The 22,933-nt window shown below is 38.4% G+C and overlaps 1 protein-coding gene across 1 annotated transcript in view; it reads right to left on the bottom strand.

Annotated features, from left to right (window-relative positions):
- Positions 1-22,933, bottom strand: part of COX10 (cytochrome c oxidase assembly factor heme A:farnesyltransferase COX10) — a 95,709-nt gene that overhangs the window by 66,110 nt on the left and 6,666 nt on the right. The window contains exon 4 of the mRNA XM_021539072.2: positions 19,820-19,944. Within this exon, the coding sequence (XP_021394747.2) occupies positions 19,820-19,944 (125 nt within the window). The remainder of the gene's footprint in view (positions 1-19,819; positions 19,945-22,933) is intronic.

Here is a 22,933-nt window from a genome sequence, read left to right as displayed (position 1 = left end):
GAGCAAGAGAACAGAGCACTACACAAGGCATATATAAACTTCAAACATAAAAAAAAATAAATCATTTTCTCAGACCTTTCACATGATATAATCAAATGCATAGGTTACTTTTTAATTAAAATCTTATTTTGCTAACTAAAAGTAGTTTCTTTTATATTCCCCTTCTCCAAATCATTCCAAAGAGCACCTGAGGATTTAAAAGTCAATTCTAGAATTTATCTAGTTTCTAAAATATTATTCTATTTGTTGGCAAAAAGCTGTTCCAGGCATGAAGACAATTAGTTCTGTTAGCACACTTCAGAAAGGCTGGAGAATCCCTTGAGATTTCTAGGGAGAAATGGGAACGGTGAGGGCATATTTTTCAATGCGATCCTACCTCCAGCCAAACACAGATGTCTGATTAAAAGGCCAATTAAAGGAACATTAACCTTTAACCAAAAATATAACAGTAGTTTAAATTAGTCAAGAAACTGAGAGCTGAATGTTATTTCAAACTCCTTCTCCTCTGCAGACTTCCCTTAAAGTGTTAACCATTCATTTCTGTTTTATGAGGGCAACACTGCCCGTAAAACTAACATTTTTGAGGTTAACACTTGACGAACATGGAGAAACAATGTTGTCACAGGAATGTTGAAAAAAAAAAAAAGAAAATCAAAAACAGCAGACTGCAAAGACATATCTGCAACATACATTTTACACCTTTTGAAAGTTAAGGTGGGGATAAAAGTTTAAAATAGGACTCTGGAGTAAATTTATCAGCAAAGTACCCATGCGTTCATGTAGCACAGCCTGACACTCATTTTTAACACTCAATCCTGTAATTAATTTCAAAAAACAACCATAAACAACCCTCAGATACAAGGGTTATACTGCCATTTAATGGTTAAACAGGAGGCATACAACCATTTATTGCATTAGGTGACTAAAGGACATACTGCTTAAAGTAAACTTGGAATAATATCTACAACAGAGATGAAATACAAAATGCATTGATGTTGCTTAAAACTGAAAAAGCAAAGTGGTGATAGACGCACAAAATGCAGGGAGTGGGAATAAACCCACCTAGCCAGGAATCAACAGAAGAACCTCTGATTAACTGCAGCATCTCCGGTCACTGACATTTTTCTAATTGACACCAAATTAGCATTTACTACCCCAGAGCCCGGTGTGGCAAACACTTGAATGGGGGCTCCTTGACGGCTTGGCTCCTGCTCGAGGTGTAACCAACAAGATTTAGGGAGCTCCAGGCTGGGCCAGCGCTGTCAGGGAGCTGCACACTCTGCCCTGTGCCCCAGCCCCGCACCCTAAAACAATGCATTAATTCTGCTTTCGCCCAGCCTTCGGAGACGGTGCTTAACATGATTAGTGCTGCTGTCTACCCAACGTAAGTGTTTACTGTGCTCTAAAAGCTGAAAGTAGAGCAGATGTCTTCTGCTAGCCAGAACATTAGAGCTGAAGTCTTCTCAGAGGGCAGAGAATAAAGATAAAATCTTTTCACAGGGGGCATAAAAGAAATGCCAATATTCTTGAACACACTCTCTGTAGTACAGCTCTGCCTTGTTTTCTGCTGGGCTGACTTGTTTTTTCTTTACTATAACCAGCAACAAAAGCTATTTTCCTGAAATTGTTTAATCAAAATTATTTTCTGATTTTGTGTCTCTCCGATCCTGCCTAAGTATGCCACCTTAATATATTTTCTCAAGCTTCCCAAGTTAGTTTTCCAAAAAATAGTTTAATTACAGTAACTAACATTTGCTTTTTAGACTGTATTAACAGAAAAAAAGAGTAAGACATTAAATTAATGAGTTGAAAATACTTACTGTAAGTAAAGGGATAAAAAAGAAGTATAAAAATGGCCTTTAAAAGTTTTTTGACAGTATCTTTGTGTTTAATACTGTACTTACTACCATGGCTATTTTAGATACCTGTAAAAGGAATGTTTTGCGTGCATTTGCTTGCACCTAGTCGCTGAGGAGACTCTAAAGATGAAGCTAAACATTAATTAAGGTTAGATTTCCAGAAAACAAATTCTACAAACATCTCAGGAGTAAAGTTATCATCTGATTTTTTTGAATCTGTGATCCACAGAAATAAAGGCCAGTAGCACAGCCGATTAAATTAAACTTCAAAGGGAAAACTTGATGTTCCCAATTGTTTTAATAAAATGAAAGAAAAGGGCCACTTCAAAAGTTAGTTTTATTAATTATTTACAGGATCCTTGAACAGCTCCTTAGCCACATACTCTGGCTGGTGCTATCTTACATGACAAATCTGCGGTGCTGAGCCCCACGCTGACAAGACCCATCGTGCATACACTGATTACGGCTTTGGAAGGACCACCCAGAAAGACAACTCCACTCCAAAGACAAACTCTCCTCCAGTAGCACAAGCTACCAGGAAATATACATACCAAATACACTGCCTGAAACATTAAATCCTTGCAAGTAATTTCAAGCAGAAATGCACCTATTGCAAAAAGACAAACTAGATCCACTTACTTCTCAGTGCTGTCGGATGCTCACTCTACCCCAGTCCACCAGCAAATCTGTTTCTGTCCCAGTTGAAATGGTCTTTGGCAAAAGTAATACTCCACACTGAAAAAGCAACTTGCCTTTTACTTGCATAAAAACACATCCATGCCTTGGATAAGCATTGAAACTCTTTTCTGGTTGCTATGCATTTCCACTGCAGGAAAAGCCTGTTCGGTGAGAGGTCCCATCTTTTGTGATATTTATGCTTTGTTTTCACTCCATCTGTTTTAAAATATTCCAGAAACTTGAAAGTGATTGACCATATGAACATCCTGTCCTCTCCACATTCAAGTCTCAGCTATGTTTCTCACAAAGACTGATGCTGAAGCATCTTTAACAGCTCCCCAGTCTCAGGAGCATGCTGGTCCTTGTGCTCCTCAGGGCATCACTCACAAACCTGCCGTTTCCCAAACCAGTGACTACATAAAAGCAGAAAAGTTGAAACAGATCACTGTGCACTTCTAGTATCTACAGCTGTTACTTTGGAGCACAAAGATTAAAATTTCAGCAACCAGGTCCTTCCCCCATCCCGCTGATGGATGGTGTACAATGCTGAGCCACAAATGTACTGACCAGAGAGCACAAGAAAAAAACCTAAACACACATGGTTTGACTTAACATTAACTGATTAAAGGTATTTTGACTAGTTCCACAGCTAAATTACATGCACCTGTTGCACGCATTAGTAGCACCTACATCCTACTCCAAACACAAGGATGTGAACCTAGGGATGTAAGACTCAAGAAGATTACATTTCACATGTTTAGCACTGGAACAGAGAAGATTTATTTATCAATTTCACAGTTTCCTTGAAATAAACCATTTACTTTAAAATAATTCAACCTAATATGCCATAAAAATAACATTTGAACACTCTAATTTATACCTTTTATATAAATTTACTTTAATTTTATGATCTGTGCAAAAATAATTTAACAGCATCCAGTCTGTAGCATGGATTTTCAGGGCCAAACCAAATGAATCATGAGAGAAAAATATTCCTGCCTTTATAATACCTTTAATTTCAATAATTAAGTATAACAAATAGAGCCAGTCTATCTAACACGTCTTAGTTTTTTTGATGTTTAGATTTTTTTGCTCTGTCAGCGAGGTCACCAATGGATATGCTATTTTTCCTTCCTGCACCATCCTGTATCTGGGCCTCCACCCTCTGGGAATACAGTTTGGGTCCACCTTTCCCAAAGAGAAGCTCACAAACCAAGCACAGAGGAAGCCAAGCACAGGTATAGAACAGCTCCATATAGGAGAACCAAGATGCAGCAGGTTTCCTCAGCCTGAAAAAAGAACAAGAGAGGAAGATTACAAGAGATGTCCAGAAAATCATAAAAGGCATGGAGAACCAACTGGGAGGTGAGTGGCCATTGCCTGTCCCAGGCCTAAAAAGGGGAACTGGACAAATCCATGGAAGGAAATTTGCACAGATACAGACACCATCGTTGTCTTTGACAAAAGACCTGCTGGAAAGTCTTCTGGAGACTTATCCCCTCATGTCTGTACACATATTAAGTATCTAATACCATACAATTTGCCCTTTTCCATCTCCATTCCAAACAAGTGTTACAGGGTAAGCTCAAGGAATAATGAAAAGGAGGAACCGCAATGGTGCAGAAGCGGGGAAAAGCTGGAGGCATCAACCAGACTTTTCCAGGCTCTCACTCACCAAAAATTCCCACTATTCCTGCAGGCACCCAGGGAGTGGGTGGGAGCTGCCCAGTTATGCTTCATGGAGGACAAGAAGAAAGTCTCAGGTCCTAGGAACTCCCATGTCTAGAATCCTCCTTCCAGCGCTGCCAGTAGCCAACAGGGCCAGGAAGAGATTAATGGAAGACTCAATGGATCTGAGACAGAGGGCCATCCATGAATCCTGCTGAATAGAGAATCCTTGAACCAGACAGCCTTTGGCTTGATTGTGATCTTTCTTATGTGAGAAACTAAGAAAACAAAGTTTGCTTATGATTTAAAACAAGTGGGGAAGGCTTTTTGCAGTTACCTGTAGAAGAGCTGTTTATGCTGAACAATACCAAAAAGTTGAGCTTTCCCAAATTCTTCTTAGAGAACATTAGGTAATCAGCCCTACCACTCTCCATGTCCCAGCTGTGACAATGACAGACCCCCAGCTTCAGAGATGCTCTATGGACTCTGCAGTTAACACTAGTGGTACCTGAAGCCATTAAAAGAGACTTGCGGACAGTCACTGGAGCACTCTGCATCCTGCCATTCAGAACAATTCAGCAGCTGACCTCAAATGTAAAAACCCATTCATAAATAAGTCAGAACCCAACACAATTAAGCTACTTTCAGTATTGAAGATTACAATCAAAATCAAAGAGATCGTTTACCCTGACGATTTCAAGTGACATCTGCTGAAATAAAAATATAGTTTTGAAAAAGATTGTAAGAAGATGACTACGTTATTACCAGTAACTTTTACATCTGTCATTAATTTTCACTTGGTTTTATCTTCTCTCGTAGTCTGCATCCAATTTCACATTGACTTATGTTTTATTACAATCCCAATGCGGATCCCATCAACTGAAAAGACTAATAATTGCCTATGAAATGCCTATGAAATGCAGCAAATAGTGCAGATATTGTTTCCCTTTCCTTAGCAAAGCACAGCATCTTGAGGCAACTGGCACAAAGGACGATCGACAGCCTTGAAACGATCTGTTTCCAGAATGGAAAGTGGCTACAAATACATATGTGTAGACCAGAATGTTTCCCCCCCCCAAACCTGGAAAGAATTAATCAAGTTACACTGCTTGAATACATTAGTGAATGATGGTGAAATGGCACAGGAACATTCTCTAGCCCAGCATATCCCAGACAAACTTCCGCCAGTGACCATAATTTACGGCAACATTTTAAAAGAGCTCTTTAAATCTCAGCGCTATGGAGAACTGCTGAGGCTTGTAACAGAACCCCTCTTGCTTTCCTCCCCTGACAACACACCGAGCTCAAAAGTAGACAATTGTTTAACACCCAACGGTCCTACCTGTCTTTAAAGAATTTTATCAAGTAGAGGGCTACCTTGGGCTATTTAAGTACTTCATAGTAAGACATCAATGGCATATATAGAGACATTCCTTTGATCATTACACCACTAGAAATAAATAAGAAAACAATCCCTAAATCTTCATCATAAAAATTTGTGCTTGGAACTCACCGACGGAAGAATCATCATACCACAAAACCACAAATAGTCTCTGTGTTCTCACTCATGTGATAGCCTTTGATATTCCCCATGATGAAAAATGAATACATTTTACTACAAAGATGATTTGCAAATGAAGTCCTTTTTATTTTGGTTTCCTACTGAAGAACAAAAAATCTAAAGCTAATGGAGAAAATCAATAGCTGGGGTAATTATTAGCTAAAGCTAACAATAAATGAATGAAATGGAGATTTTCTCTTTTGTAATTTCTAGCAGCACATTTCAAAACTTTCTTTTTATTGTTCCATTTCACAGCTCAGAATTCAAATTATCATTAATATGAGGCAGAATTTAAACTGTTTTCATTTTCATTGCCTACACTGAAGATACAGAACTGTATTTCTTTTGCTGTATAACTAAATTTCACCAAATGAAATGTTACACAAGTTTTATTTTAAGGGCTGCTCTTGAAGAAAGAGAGGATGTGAACATCTGTGAAAAACAAGTGCAGTAAGATAATTAAGATATGTAGATAAATCATTAGTTATATTAAGATATGAAACAGGCTCCCAAAGAATGGCATAAAATGTAAATGAATGTTGGGATCTGGTCTTGTAATTTGACAGCTGTTTGACAACTGCAAAATGGAAAACTGACCTCAGACAACTGTGTATAAATGAGACTATTAAGCAGAAGAATTTCATATGGAATGATACAATATACAGTGCAGTAACTCCTCACATGGGAATAGATAAATGTAGACTGGAATTTTTATTGTCTTTGAAGGTGGTGATGTTAAAAAGACTTGAATTTCACAAAGAGGAGCTCTATGCTACATTATCACAATTAATGCACTTTCTGAAATACAATGACTGTTGCCTGGAGAAAGAATGCTCACACAGAACTCATAGACATTTAAAAAAACATATCCAAGGATATGTGTCCAGTATATCTCCAGTGTCTGGAGACATAGAAAAAAGTCTTCTGCACTTGAGCTGCAAATTCAAAGTCAGCAAAATTATACAATGAATAGGTCATGGGATAACTTACTTGCGGGGTTTATTTGAAAGCATTGCAGGCAGTCACAATTACACATGGAATCTGTATCACCAAAGCAGCACCAGAAAATCTGATCCATGGAGAGGGTGGCTTAAGGAAATACTCAGCAATTTTGGCCCCTATGGACAGATCTTCTTGGAAAGAGTGGCAAAGCTGTAAAGGGGAAGCTTTTAATATGACTGCCTGAAGCACGGTTAAAATTTTATATTCTCAGCAGTTAACAGAGAATTAAATGTGAAACAGAGAGAAAGCCTACTTTTAGATGTAACCAATCATTTCTACTCATCCTTCTGCTCTAGATCCCACTGAATAGAGCAGATCTTCCAAACGCATCCCCAAGCACCACTTCTTCACATTCTCCAGCAATGTAAAGAGCCATTTGTGATTAGTATGTTTCATTTCAAAGCAGTTAAGTATTTATTCTATTTCTATCTCTTTATTCTATTTCTCTCTTTGGGACAACTACTTAAAATCAGCCTTTCCTACCTCTCTTTTTAACCACAAAAAAACCCCACAAAAGTTGCCCTACCTGTAATAGAAGAGACAAAAAAAGCCACCCAAGCACTTGCAGCAAAATCCAGACTTAAAAAGAAAGGTTACATTTTTTCATGCTAACCTAACAAAAGGTTAGCAGTCACAGCAGCAGAAGTAAAGATTTTGAGAGTAAAGTGACTGCAGTGGCTGGACTTTTGGATATAAAGCTATTTGCTGTCCATTACCTTTAATTTTCAGTAGCAGTTTGTTAGGGGGTGGGATTTGTTGGGGGTTTCAGTTTCTGGTTTGGGATTTTTTTTCTAGATCTTGTGTTCAGTTTTTGCATCTCCATGTAATTCAAGTGGTCAGTAATGAAAACTGAAACTGAAAAATAAGCAAAGCAAATCCCAAAGATATCAAATGAGACATAAGCATAATCACCAAAACCTTGAACATCTAAACCTCCTGGAGTGAGGAGTTGCACTGTAACTGCACTGTCTGAAGAATCACAGTCACAGAATATATCCTGAGTTGGAAGGGAGACACAAGAATCATGGAGCCCTGGCCCTGCACAAACACCCCAACAATCCCACTCCATGCCGGAGACATTGTCCTAACACTCCTGGAGCTCTGGCAGCCTCAGGGCCATGACCATTCCCTGGGAAGCCTGTTCAGTGCCCAACCACACTCTTTTGATCATTTCTAACTTGCCTTTTCCTAAATTTTTTCATTCTTGTTTTCAAGAGACACTAAATAACCATCTCCTAAACATCTTCTCCCAGCCAGTTGTGTTTTTACAGCTCTTCATGACACTGCCTCACTGTCACCTACTTAATGCTACTAGGAAACTAATTATGACATTGTAATAATACTACTGATGTATTCTTGCACAATCCTGACACAAAACCAACTCTACTCCAACTCTAGTTAATCCCAGATATGACCAGAGCTATGGAATCACATCTGCATGGCAACTTGAACAAAGTGAGTGCTTTACAGGTTATCCATTTTCTCTGACTCTAGCAGTAACTCTAATAAAATTCTTGAAATCTCCCTACAAAACCTGCACTGCTCATAAGCCTCTGCATCACCTCTTGGCCCCACTTCAAAAGAAACTTTAGAAACATCCAGATCAGTAGGGAGTTGAAGTCAACCGTCATTTTACAGGGGAGGCACGAATGATTTCCACCAGGAGTGGTCCTTGCCCTGAAGACTTTAATCAGGGATGAAGAATGTGAACTCAACACACAGATCACAGTTCAACATCTCCCCGCTACAGCTGGAACTCTGCCAGGTGGTATTCTCCATTTGTCCCTTCCAGACACGGCTCTGCTACTTACCCTCACACCAACAGTAACCTTCCTTATTGAGGAAAACTCAGCTGAGAAGAAGGAGCCTGCCTCAAACAGGGCTGGCTCTGCTGCACACTCCCACTGCCAGGAAGAGGCCAAGAACCATGGTAAAAAAACTTGGGCAATCAGACTGCAATCAGCACAAGCAGCAAGAGAAACACAGCAGAGACTTCTCTTCATTGTAACTTTATTTTCTATTTCCAATTCTGCTCCCTTGCTGCCTAAGGCTATTTCAGATAAACACTTTTATAATGGATACCCTTCAAAGATAGTATTTTGCTTTTAATACCCTTTAATAAACACAAGGCATTCCAAGCCTTTAAGCAGCTTGTAAAAGGTAATTATTTTTTAAAGTATCTAATTTCAGAACATAAAAATGAGTTTGAGGCCGAACTATCCAGCCTGCTCTCAAATGCCAGCACCTTTATAGTACTCTCTGAAGTTACAGCAGATTGTCATGTCTCTGCTGGGGGCAGCAACATAAATCTCAACTGTAATAAGAAGTTTTAAAAGGAGAATTATAGGGACAGATTTTCATCTTCTAGAAGTCTGGTTTACTTCAAAAATTTACATAATCTATACAGATCCAGGCAAAGTTAGCCTTTAGGGACCTGAGAATACCAAACCTCCAAGATTTGCAGACATGTCTGGTTTAAAGTCAAAACTTACATTAATAAGCTGCTGTAACTCTTACATCTCCATCCACGTGTCCCATTTTATTTCTTGTCCTAGTTTAATGATACTTCCAACATGCCCTAAGCTTTTTAATCTGGATGATGTACCTAATGATTTTGGTATTGAAAACTAACCTCCTCTTTTAGTTTCCATACAGATCCCATAAAAGCCAGAAGAAATGGAATAGTGCCCAGAGCTGTGGTTCACTTGTTCATTAAACAGCTTATGCTTAGAAACCTCTTTAAAAGCCACTTAGTAGCAAATGGCTATTCAACATTACAAATAAAAATTTTCTAAAAAAAAATTACTGCAGCTTTCCCTTCATACCAGTGTTATAATCCCACCAGGGATACTGCTGAATTTTTTTTTATGCAATTTGGATGACCATTTCCCACCAAAACCCAATAAATTGTGGCTATATATATATATATATTTATATTTATATATAATATTATATATTATATATTATATATTATATATTATATATTATATATTATATATTATATATTATATATTATATATTATATATATATTTAATCTACACCTTCCCAGGGTATATGTCATGAATGGTGACTTTTAAAACAAAAAATCCAGCCATTAGCAAATACGGGTCAAGAGATCCTTTTAGGACAACTGGCAAATGCCCCATGAGTTGGCAAAATGGATGTTGCACACGTCATGTGTGCTCAACCTACAATAAATTAGCTAGATAACATATTGGAAAGCTCTTGCACAGCATAGGCCCAAATCAAAGATTCAACATACCCTGCTCATGCCTAGAACAACATCCAACTCAATGCATGAGCAGCAATACAGGGAAAAATTAAAAAACAATCTATGAGCAAGAATATTTATCTACTCTCACAAATCTACTCTCCGTGAGCTTCTTGCAGGATGTGATGTGCGTTGATTTTCAGTCAACTGTCAGCTGCACTAGTCAAGTAACTATACCAACACTCATAAGCTTTGACAAATCTTAATGCTTCCTGCAGCACTTTCAAGGTTCAGTTAAGTCATGTCCAGAAGAAGATTGATGGTCCTTGAGATTTTACATGCTTAAAGCAGCTTGTTTCCATTTAAGACTATATCTCTCACAACAATAACTACCTTCTTTGATTTTTACAAACTAATTAACTCAGTTTTCAATCTTCTCTCTATGCTCCTCAGAAAAACTGAACTGTGTGACTTGCAGAAGTATTTTGGTTTTTAGAGGCAAACCCACATACTTTCACACGATAACTTCCCAGATTGCAAACTCTGCAGGACACACATCATTACCTTCTTATGCTGGAAAACCACCAGATTCTCGAGACACTACTGCAATTCAGATAATAAATAAGAAAATTCAGTGCTACCACCACGGACATGAAGAGAAGGCTCTTCTGTTACCTGTATCTGCTGTAACCTATGCACTCTACTTCAAAGACCTGTAACAGTGCCTTCAAAAATATTTAAATGAACACTAGCACAGGAGCAGACAACTGCTATTACATATGACTGGGAGTTTTCCAAATTGGAACCAAACCCAACCACCATTGCATCCCTTCTGTCAAAGAGTGCCTTATCATGCTCTCCATGACCTGCCACTCTGATAACCCACTAAAAGGGCTTTTTCAACAAACTATTTACCAAGTTTGAAGGAAAAAATCAAAATAATTATATCACTGTGACATATGTGCCAAACTACCAGGACAGTGAAATGGCACCCAGCTACCAAAAATCAGGCTATCTAAAACCAAGACACCTGTATATGACTCCATTATCCTGATGGGTCCCTTCCAACTCAAGATACTCTATGAATCTATGATTCTGTGATTACTGTGTGGGCTACAGAGACGTTTACCCACATATATACCAGACCCTTACAGAAAACTGAATTGGTCACTTTGAGTTTCCTCACATGAAAGACCCTTAGAAAATAAGAGCTTCATTTCTTCAATCTCAAAGTTCCAGCAGTACCAGCTTTCCCTTTTCAGTGGGAAACATTCATGCCATTTGGTCTTTCACTCTTTCCTAGGGCAAGGTGTGCCAAGACCCTCCCTCCCTGTCGCTTTTCTCATATCCTAGAGGTACCTCTTCTTCCTTCTCTCTATTACAAGCTACAGCAGAGAAAGGGATGACTGGGACACCTGACTGTCCCAAACTGTGGCAGATCAGGTCAGAAAAGTCAACATTGCACTACACCTTCCTACAAAGCCTTGCAGCTTTGGAAAAAATAAGTCAAAAGCCACACAAGATAACTAAACTCCTTCCAGCCCATACAAATGAGCATTCGAGTGCTTGCTCCAGCCCAGGCTTGCAGCAAATCACAATCAGCTCTCTCCTAGGCAGGTCAACTCTTCACAGGCAGTTGACAGCTAGAGTGTGGAACAAACTTAAAAGTCAAAGCAGAATGAAACTTTTTATTTTAAGAGAGACAGCCATCATGGAAAATTAAAGCAAGAGGACTTTTACTCGGTTTTAATAAGTCCTTTCCTAAAATGAAAAAGTAGAATCTGAACTCATGGTATTTATGTAGTATTTTTTAACTATGAAAATTTGAAGAGAACCCAAAAATAGTTCAAAAGGAAAAGGACTACAAGAATGCTCTGGATTTGTGTTTCAATGAGCTATTCCCCAAAGAAATGGTATTGGTAGGCTGCTTAAGGCAATCAGGAAATAATTTTCTTTAACCCTTCTGCATTAACTTTGCCACATTGTTGCTATTTTTCCTACAGCACGGTATACTAGGTCTTGTATTGCTGTTTCTGAAACTGTCAGAAATCTAATTCAAGGCAATAAGTTGAATATGTCACCATTTAAATTACAAAAAGAAAATGACATTTCACTACTTAGCTAATAAGGTTAGAATTTAGTACTTGCACTGCTAAAGGAATTCTGAGCTATTTGGAAATGTCAAAACATGCTTATAGACTGACAAAAAAGAATATTTATTTTCACTCTTCTAAGCTTAGAAAGGCAATACCGCTATGGATCTAAAGGACAGATAAATCTCATTAAGTACTAGGTTTTCCCTTTTGTCTAGTTCTCTCTTCACATTCCCTCATTTCAGCCCTTTGAAATTCCTTTGTTCTGCCTGTGATCAGGGTTTCCAGGGAAAATCTGGCATTGGATCTAAAGGGAACCCCAAGTCACTGAAATATTCCTGACAATTCATCACTTGATAAATTCTTTCTTACCCCCTATCTTGCTTGCACCCAGTATTTCCACAGAGCCTGTGAGTGTGGTGCTAGTGATCTTGTTGCATCCAAATGCATCATCTCAAGGATATCTGGATGCATAAGTTAACGGGTGTCTGAAGCTGGCACCCGAAAGCTCCAGTCCATCACACTGGTATTTCAGAATAACAGGAATCTGTTCACTCCCAGCCCACGTCTACCATCAACACCTGTGCAGATGAAAGGATGTTTTCAGATGGAGAGAGAACTGCTCTGTCCCAGCAGGACAAAGGGGACTGCAGTCCCTAACGCTGACATCTCCAAAAATTCCTCTTTACCATCCTACCACCTTGCTGGTGTTCATTTAGGAAATCAGTTGCTCATCAGAAATGCCACCAGGGAGAGAAAATGAGTCTGCCCTGTTAACAACGGCACACACTTACTTTGTGTATCCACAGAAAACTGTTTTTATCAAATCAGAAGTAGGATGATCCATAAAATGGGGGCACAACATTAAATTAATTTTTTATCTATGAAATATATAATTGTTGAATTTTAACATATATGAGATGCAACACAAGAGTAAGAATCAAATTCTCCTAGAATACGAAGGTTTATGCTAATAGTTAGAGCCACAGTGGGCTGGAAAGTAGTAACAAGGGTGTCATTATACTTATTTTCATTGTCTTTGCTGAACATCACTGACATTGTCATTGCTGAACAGGTGACTGGGGTCTAAGTCCTTAAGGGTCATGTGGATCCATCCACTTTAAGACTGTTTGCCTACCATACTCACACAATAAGCAACTGAGCAAAGATACTTTCTTTCAACAATGATATTCATTAATCGATAGTATTTTTCTAAGACCTTTTATCAAGCTTCAGTTGTAGGTCAAATGATTCATGTTTTGCAAAGATAATCTTTGCATTTAAAATTTATCGCTCCTTCAGAGGTTGATTCTCATTAGTGCTCATCGTTCTCACTGCTCATGAAATATATCATCACAAGCTAAGCTAGTCCTACTCCATATCAATGATTCCACCATGCTAACTTGGTTCAACCATTGCAATTATGAATCATCTGTTGGTGCTGTAAGTTATGATCTTCAATGACCATTAATGAAGACTGCCTAGCAGTTAAAATATCAAAGCAGCATATATCAACACACTTTAGAGCATGAGATAGACTTCCAGTGTTGGACTTTTCTTGTATTTATTATCCACTGTAAATTACATTCCAGGCTGCCTCTGCTACTGACAGTCCCGAAGTGTGGAGTTTTAATAACCCCTCCTGCCAGTTGTTTGATCACTGGTGGGAATGGGGAGGGGGGGCAGATGAAAGGCCAGGCGGCTGCTGCAGGCTATCAGTTCAGTCAAAACAAAGGGACTTCACAGAGAGGCAGAGATGCATCAGGTGTAAATCGCAAATGAGCAACTGGGAGTGTGGGAGTGTGGCCTGACTGAGCTGACTGACACTGCGAGTGTCATTCCCAAGAAAAGGGAAGTGTCTGACAGTGGGATCATTCCAGAGGCAGGAAGGGAAACATGATAAAGCCAAAACCTTGGAAAGTCATTTTAGACTATTTCTAAATCACTTCAATCATTCAACTATATCATTTTTACATATATTGTATGGAGCAAATCTCATTGGCATGTAAAATGGGTTATCTCATTCAGCATGACAGTGCAGTTATCTGTGTGGGGAAGGAGCAAAAAAAAAAAAAAATTTCAGAGATTTCAAAAGTGGGCAAGAAAGAACTTTGAGGAGTTTACTTAGCAAAAACCTGCACTGAGTGGAGGTGGGTTGCATGATCTGACAGAGGTCAGCTGCTCCAACTTGGAGCAGAGCATATTAATAACATTAGCAGCAGAATAAAAAGTTCCCACTCCATGGACATTCAATGAAAGACTTCTTTGGTATGAGAAGTTTGGTACCGAGAAAATGCCAAAAACATTGCTAGTTTTGGGGAACACAACTATTGCTGTTCTCTTTTGTGTTGAATTTCTTCACTGAGATTAAAGAGAAAGGGAGCACAGGGACTACCAGAATCATGCTATTTTTTATTTTCTACTTCATAAATAACCCAGACAACTATCACTAGCCACCACTTTCTCTGTATTAGTTTAACCCTTGGGGTGGTGGGTTTTTTTACCACAACAGAGTTCTTAATTTTTTTTTCCTTTTTTTTTTTTTTTTTTTTTAAATTGGGCAGCAGGTCAAGGCAGGGGGATTCTGCCCTTCTGCTCTGCTCAGGTGAGATACCACCTGCCAAGCTGTCTCCAGCTCTGGGGTCCTAGCACAGGAAGGATGTGGAGCTGCTGCTGGAGCGAGACCAGACGAGGCCATGGAGATGCTCTGAGGCCTGGCGCACCTCTGCTCTGGAGACAGGCTAGGAAAGGTGAAGGCATTCACCTGGAGAAGAGAAGGCTCATTGCAGCCTTTCAATACTTAAAGAAGATGTGTAAGATGAGGACAGATGTTTTTAGCAAGGCTTGTTGTGACAGGACAAGAGGCAATGGTTTCAAAACTCAAAAGACAATAGATTTAGACTTGATAAAAGAAGACCAGACTTTTTTTTTTTTTTTCCAATAAGGATAATACAGTGAGTGGACTGACAACTAGAGGAAAGGCTGCTCTATTCTTACTTTATCTTTCTGCAAAATCCAAATGACCTTCATAGTTTGTCTTATACCAAAGATCACATATAGGTTCCCTGGGCTGGTAACTGAACTCAAACCCCAAATTTCACTCCACTATTTTAAAAATAACCCATCCTTCCCACTCCTTACAGCTACACTTCTAAGGAATCACCACTGTCAGGAAAAGATGAGACTTTAACAGCAAAACACAGCCATCAGATCAGGCCCTGAAGGGACAGGGATGTTGACTTGCATTTGTTCTCTCATGCTGGATAACATATTTATGGTATTCCTCATTTTCAGCTCTCTTAACTTCAGCTAAGACATTCAGCCCAGCATAATTCCTTGTCAAGGTACCATCAGTCAAACCCAAGCATATAATTTTATCTCTTGGTTACTAAATTCAAGCCACTTTAAACATCCTGCTTTCATCTTTACAGTTCTCTCCCACTTTTTAACCATGCTGCAGTAACAGAAGAATGTACTTGACATATAAAATGTGCATGCAATTTCTTTAACATTTTAATGCTGTGTATTGTGTTGTAAACATCTCTTCATGTTTTATTTCCTTCTCCTTAAATCAGAGGTGACTATCTTAGAAGTCTCCAAAAATTATGTTTTCTCTCTAATATAAAATTCTCTCCATTCCTTGAAGCTTGAGTAAGCTTTCAGAAATCATCAAAAAAAAAAAAAAACAGCTATGAAAAAGCAAAATATTATTAACTAACTTAATATAAATTTCTCCCACTCCATTTCTATGACAGCCTGGAGTACAGCAAAAAAGTCTTCACTAATCAGAAAACCAAGGGTTTACTTGATTTATTTCTAACTTATAAGCAACAACATTAAAGCATTTATTTGTTTGATTCAGGATTAACATGCAGTGTTTACAAGACAAAACCCCAGAATATATTTCCATTTCCTTACCATAACTGCAACTAATAAGACTGACCCTTCTTATGAGATTTTCTGCAGATTTTGGCTACCTTTAGTAATGTTACAGACAAAATGTATCTCAATCCAGTCCTTGGTAAGTGAATTGATTTTTTTTTTTTAAATCAAAACCTACTGTAAAATAAGGGTTATTTTCAAAAGACATAATGCCAATAAAGAACACCTGTCTGAAATAATTTTAAGTTACTTCAGTGATGGAAAAAAGAAAGAATGCTCTTAGAAAGAGAGAGGAAAAAAAGACAAAAGCCATTTTAGCAGGTGGGACTGAGAAGTGGTGACATGTTGTAGTACAATTCCGAAGGGCCAGAGGACATAAGGTGGTGTTGGATGATGTGGAAGAGAACCAGGGAGCACTGGCTCTGGGAGCCACTGCAATGCTGGATTAGGTGTGAGGTACAATTCTGAAGTATTGTGATAGAAAGGAGTGAGGCAGAGGTAGAAACACCAGTAGAGGACAAGAGAAATAAAACACTTTCTGTTCTCTGGCACCTTCCCATAGAAGATTCCTCCTTTACAGCCCACAGATTATACACACTACATGGAAAAACCCAAGGACCCTCTGACATTTATCCAGATCCCCAGAATTCATAACATTTCCCACCAGCCCTAGTCTCTTTCTCTACAACTTCTGTCTGTCATAAATTATTCCAAGATACTTTTCTTGACGTATTCTAAACAAATGTTTCTAGAATGACCTTGCTGTACTGCAGGCACCACATCTGCCCTTTTTATTTTTTCTCTGTATTTTCCAATACAACTTTTTCACTCTCAAGTCACAAAACAGTAAGTCACAAGCACCTTAAAAATCATTGTCCAATTTCACAGAATCACCATCAAAATGCATTCTTTCTATTTGCCTTGAAAAGTAATGCTAGAATTTAGAACCTGTGAATTGTGAAACTTTTTTCCAAACACACACCTGGATAAATATTCAGACTGTACTTCTATAAACAATGAAAAAATACAAAGTCCTTGCTCTGCACCATTGATCTGTTTTTCTTGTTAAAAAAACTGAAAGTGGGGCAAGGATCTCCACTTAAGCACATTTTTGTAACTTTCTGGCTCTTGCAGGCAGGAAAAAATAATTTTAAAGTATGACATACAACTATCTGAAAACAAGGAGGAAGTGATAATTAGAAGATTGTTTCAGACCAACTTTGTGAAGAAATAAAACACAATATTTTGGTGTCTGTGTATGCCTTAGCACAGGCTTGGCTCCCACCCCAGGACTTAACTTAGTTAATTCAGCTTAATTGACTGGGGGTAAAACCATCTCCGCTCCTATCAGATTGCTAAAACAAAGTAGTTGAGAGAAGGGGAAAAAAAAAAAAAAAAAAAAAAAAAAAAAGGGAAAACCCCCTCAAACCTCAGAATCTGACCAATTACAAGTTACTATCAATACTTCCATGAATTTTATAGAATCTTCATTACATTTTCACAGGACAAGGCCTCTCACATCCTGTCTTAAATCACAGGGAAGAATCTAATACAATACACACTTCACCTTCCCATGACATATGGGGGGACTGCAAATTGTGCACACAGATTTATCAGAGAAACGAGGAGTGGGAAAGATGAGTTGCCCTTAAAGATGTACAGATTTATAGCAATTTGGGAAGCGGAAAGACGGTTATCATATAAAAAGGTCCTTAAGGGATAAGGAGGAGCAATAGGAGAAACATGAGTCATGAGCTGCCAGAGACATAGATGTGTATGGGGAGCAATGGATAGAGCAAAGTGGCAATAAAGGAAGTTCCAAGTCAAATGTGCTCCTTCCCAATGGTCAAGATGGATTACCCAAGCTTTAAGTATTTATGGAAAATTAATTTCCCAGCCAATTTAGACACAATAACACTGGGAAAAAGACACCCAATGACTGAAAGGATCCATTGATAAACAACAGATCACCAAGCACAGCTCTTTTGTTTCCTTACCAACTCTGCTCCTTTATATTTTTTTAGTAGGAGTAATCTGCCTTCAAGGTCTCTCTACACAGGAAAGTGGGTCAACATGAATGAGTATGAAAAATTTAAAGTGTTCAGCTGAAATTGTGAAAGGCCGTTTGACACACCATGAGGCTGGAGTAACTTGCAGTGAGTAATGAGTGAATTACAAGACCCAGCACAAAGTTACTGCACTCCTCTTAACTCCCCTTTCCTATCCCAAGTGTCCAATTCCAAATTACAGCACAGAATTCCTGTACTTCTGAGTACTTCAAGAGTTTAAGAAATGGCTTACAAGAGTTTAAGAAGTGCTTATTTTTGGGACAAAATACAATGAGCAATACATGGAAGCTGAAGACAAAGAAAATCAGTTATTTGTGTGAGAATGTCATCTCTCAGAAGATCTAGCAAAATCTCGAGACAAGTTGCACAGGAGTCTCTAGATAAGCCATCATTAATTCTCTTTGTCCAGTAGTATCCACATCAAAAGTGAAGGTACGTATGACAGTAAATATTTCAAAGGATAACCCATAAATTTATTTTTTAATATTAAAAATGTAGTAAAGGAAAAAAGAGTACATCTAAAATTGCATCAAAACTTCACCTTAGTTACGACAGCCTTTTTACCCAACCTTTGCATGAAAAATACATGCATGATAACTAAATGTATTCTTCTGAAAATAGTGTGACTTATTTAAAATTATTTTTCAAGGTTATCTATGTGTTTCCAAGTTAGGCAGGCTACCTAAACATTTCCAAGCCATTAAAAATCATGCATCGTCCTCATTTTGCAGAGAAAACAGAGTTAGTTGCCTGCCTCAGTTTTAAGCTCAATGAAAGCTTACTAAAACCTGTAAAAACAGTAAATACAACTTACTTCAGGCTGAGCAAGATGTGTGCTGATGGGTGCAATCCCAAGAAACACATCTCATGCCTACAACTGAGGTGTTACAAGGTGTAAACATCAAAGAGCCCAATACCAAAGAGCCCAAGTAGACTCCAGGGTGTGGATCCCAGGAAACCTCCATTACTGGAGTCCCAGGAGTCACAAGTGATTGCTGAAACCATGAAGTGCTGTCAACAGTGGCACTGCTGCTGCTCCTTCTTTTTCCAGGCCACATTTACAACTGAAAGTGAACATGGCTACTACACTTTGAAACTCCATTCAGCACCACAAGGTGTTACTACCTGTTCATGAGTTAGGCTTTCCTTTGGGAGGTAGGGAGAGCCCAAAAGCCACTGCGCTTCACAATTGAGTGCAGGAGAGCCAAGATCAGCATTAAGCTCCCCAGGCATGTTGACATACACAAGGAAGCTCAAGTTCAGGCACCTGAAACATCTCTGGCATGGGACAACCTCCACACAATGAAGGTTCTCAGTTTGTTCTGCAGATGTGCAGGAGATACCATCATCCCAGTCTGGACAAAATCCCACTGAAGTCCCACTATAGATGTTTTAAGTGGATCTGAGCCACTCTTTAAGACAGATCCAACAAGGTCATAAAATAACACAACCGAAGAATCTAGCCAATAAGGCTGGAGCCCCACTGGCTATTCTTATACTCCAATTACTCAGTTCTTCCTGTCATTTCCAGGGATCCAGGCATGGGTATTATCAAGATAAACATTATTATTGGGAGGCTTAAAACCTCATCAAATCCATTCTATATAAACACACTGTGCCTAGCAACTCCACTTGAATTCTCAGGCATATATTACTTTTGTGGTGTCAGTTTTAGCAGCTCAGAGCTCAGGCAGCAGCTGAAGGCATTACACTCCTGGCCATCCAGTCACACTTGGCAGCATTTGAGAAGCCAGGACAACACCAGTCTGCTGTACAGATGAAGGGATGGACTGACCTGATTGATGGAGTTGGCAGCACAGGATGCCAGGCCAGTTCCAAGGGAGGCAAGCAGGAAACAGGTGAGCTCAAAAGGGACCGGGGCCATGGCAAAGCCAGCGGATGTGGTGCTGACGACCAGAGCTGCAACACAAGTGAGAGCATAGTTCAAAGCATCAACAAGAAACCATCTTTGTATATAACACTAGAGTTATGACTTTCAAACCCTGAAAGAACTCTTGTGCAGATTAACTTTTTGCTATCTTTATGGTTCACATTAGCTCCAGGAACTGGGTAAATTAATACAAACACTGTACATAAAGAAATCAAAAATGAGAACTGCCAGAGATTAAATAAGAAACCCAAAAGCACTAGCACATTAGCAGATGTGAGGATACACTATTCCCTATTTTATGGAGTTGCTACAGGACCAAACTGCCCCACACAACATGCACAGGAACAGATATTTATTCCAGTAACTCACACATCACTGCAAAGTCTAACACAGAAAAAAAAAACAGAAAGAAAAAAAATCCACACTGAGCTATATGCTTTATATCAAATTATAGCAGGAATTATATAGCAGTGCAGAGTCAAAAAGAGATTTGGGGCATGTAGCTACAGTAATTTCACTGCACAATCTCTGTTCCCACTGCTCCTATTTGACATGCCCACTTTGGGCTGAAAGAACAATCACATAATCACAGAGACCCAACAACAATTAATGGCCTCAAAATTTGAGTGGGCTCATAAAAAATCCATTTCAGTTCTGTCATGCAAAATTGTAACTTTAGTACAGTACTGCAAATCACATCCTTAAAATAAAAGTTACCCAAGTTTTAATCGCAATATTGCAATTACCCAAATAATAGGTCTCAAAAACCTCATTTTGGCAAGGAATAGTATGACATGACAAATTTCTTATACTATAAAAGTCAGCACACTTATGGAACATCTTGCTCATGACCTCAAACCTTACAATCTGAAATTATTAGTTATTAAACAGAAGACCTTAAGTATCTTAAATCAAAGCACCAAAATGTTCTTATCTTCCCAATTCCTACGAAGCCTCCTTTTTGAGTGAAGTTAAAATGACAAATAAATAATCTTTACTGACTGAAAATACCTAGATTATGCATTAAGCAGCACTACTTGAGATGAAAAACTAAATGTCATGGCAGAGACCTGCCAGTAAGGATGCACATGCAAAGTGTTCATTTCAAGAACTGTGCCTGCATAAGAACCTTAGGATTTAATCCAGAAAATATAGTGGAGAAAACTTGCTGCTCATCAAAACTTTTCCCTAAGTATTAAAATCCATTGATGCCTGAATATCATTATAATAACATGCATATTATAGTAAGTATTAATTCTTTGCCTTGTTACAGATTCACAGGCTACTTCTAAAATACAGTGGATCTATGACAGAACTTCACCCTTCTAAGCAGCTCTGAAAGAATCAGAGATTCTGCTGCCTCACCAGACAAATGAGCATGAAGGTATTGATCATTCTGAAAGACTAGATCTTATTTATTACATAATTACAACTGTGTTAGTTTCCAAACTCTTGAATCCTCCTTAGGAATGCACAAGAAAACATGAAATGCATTAGTACAACTGAGAGTTTAAAAAATGCACTGAAAATGACAGTGAACAGTGGCATTTGCATTTCCAAGAGTGATTACATTCTTTTTTTTTTTTTCCATAATAAATCACATGCTCACTTCTAGACAAGAATTTAATTAAAACTTATCTTAGAGAGCACTTTACACCAATTTGTTAGGGGAAAACAACTCACTTACTGGAGAAGAAAGGTGGAATAGATTGGCAAACAGTCAGTGTAACATTACCACCACCCTGACCCCAAAGAAATTCTAACACTGTATCGTTATAGCACTAATTAAAATCCCCATTGATTTCTCCAGACTAATTTTAGCCAGTCATTTGTGCATGATTTGGTCAGGATCTCATTTGAAAAGGCCGCAGCACATCCTCTCCCATATCCCATTAAAGCAGGTACTTTTTCTTGTTAGGGCAGAGTTTGCACACCAGGCATCCCCTGCGTCCCTCATCGCCCAGATATTCCAATACAACACATTAGCAGTAAATAGGAAAATGCTCCCTTTGGAGTGGGAAGTTTATTTTCTTTAACTATGGAAGCAATAATTTACTTTTCAACTTCCCTCATGGAGGAAAAGTGCATTTAATTGATATCACATCAAGGGAATGAAGTCATTGACTCTGTTTGTTTTTTAATCCCTGTTAGTTTAGTGTGTTAGGGGCCAAATTAACTTCACTTGATTGCATAATAGATGGAATCAATCCTTTCAGGACTTGTTGATGGGAGCTGGCATTATACACACTCTTCAAAAAGAAGCCAAGATTTAAACTTATGATCTCAGCCTAAGCCTTATTTTTAGTCTTTTAAACATTTTTAGCTTTAACAAAAATCAACAGGGGACATTTTTCTCCCACGTCAATGTAGATGAGAAAGGAAATGGTGATAGATTGGTGACAAAGAGTGAATTATAATGTTTCTGGCATAAAAACACAGTCCAGAAGTTTAGTGTGTTCTTCACATTCCTTTTCCACTTCATCACAATGTGCTCTGCCTTTATAAATCCTTTCAATTTATAGCATGTGAATCATTATGCCATATTTTGTTTACCTACTATTAAAAAGTAGCCAAGCCAAAATAAAAGCACAGAAAGCCAAAGCAAATCAATCCTACTCTAGAATTCCCTTCTACTCCTGTACTGGTGATATATCAGTACATAAGGAAGGAGAAAAGCAAATGCATTTGTACTTTTTTTTCGATAAACAATTTCACTGCTTTATTGCAAAAGTTTCTATAGGCCTTAAAGGAAAGTTGCTTTCCAAAGGCTGAAGAAGTATTCCTTCCTGAGTTTTCACACTTCAGTTTCTGGAAAGCCAACTGTAGCAGCAGGATTTAGTGCTACCCACCTAACCAGTATGTCCTTTGTAAACTCAGGTTTGTTTGAACACATCAAAGTTTTGATATGGATTATAACCTGCAGACTAAGAAAGGCCACATTCCTGAAGCAAAATTAAATTTGGGACAATGATCTGAAACAAGTCTGCACCAAATTATGAAAAATTCAAGTGCAATATT

Source organism: Lonchura striata, chromosome 19, assembly GCF_046129695.1.
Source record: "Lonchura striata isolate bLonStr1 chromosome 19, bLonStr1.mat, whole genome shotgun sequence".
NCBI lineage: Eukaryota > Metazoa > Chordata > Aves > Passeriformes > Estrildidae > Lonchura > Lonchura striata.
This window is presented reverse-complemented; position numbering and strand designations above follow the sequence as displayed.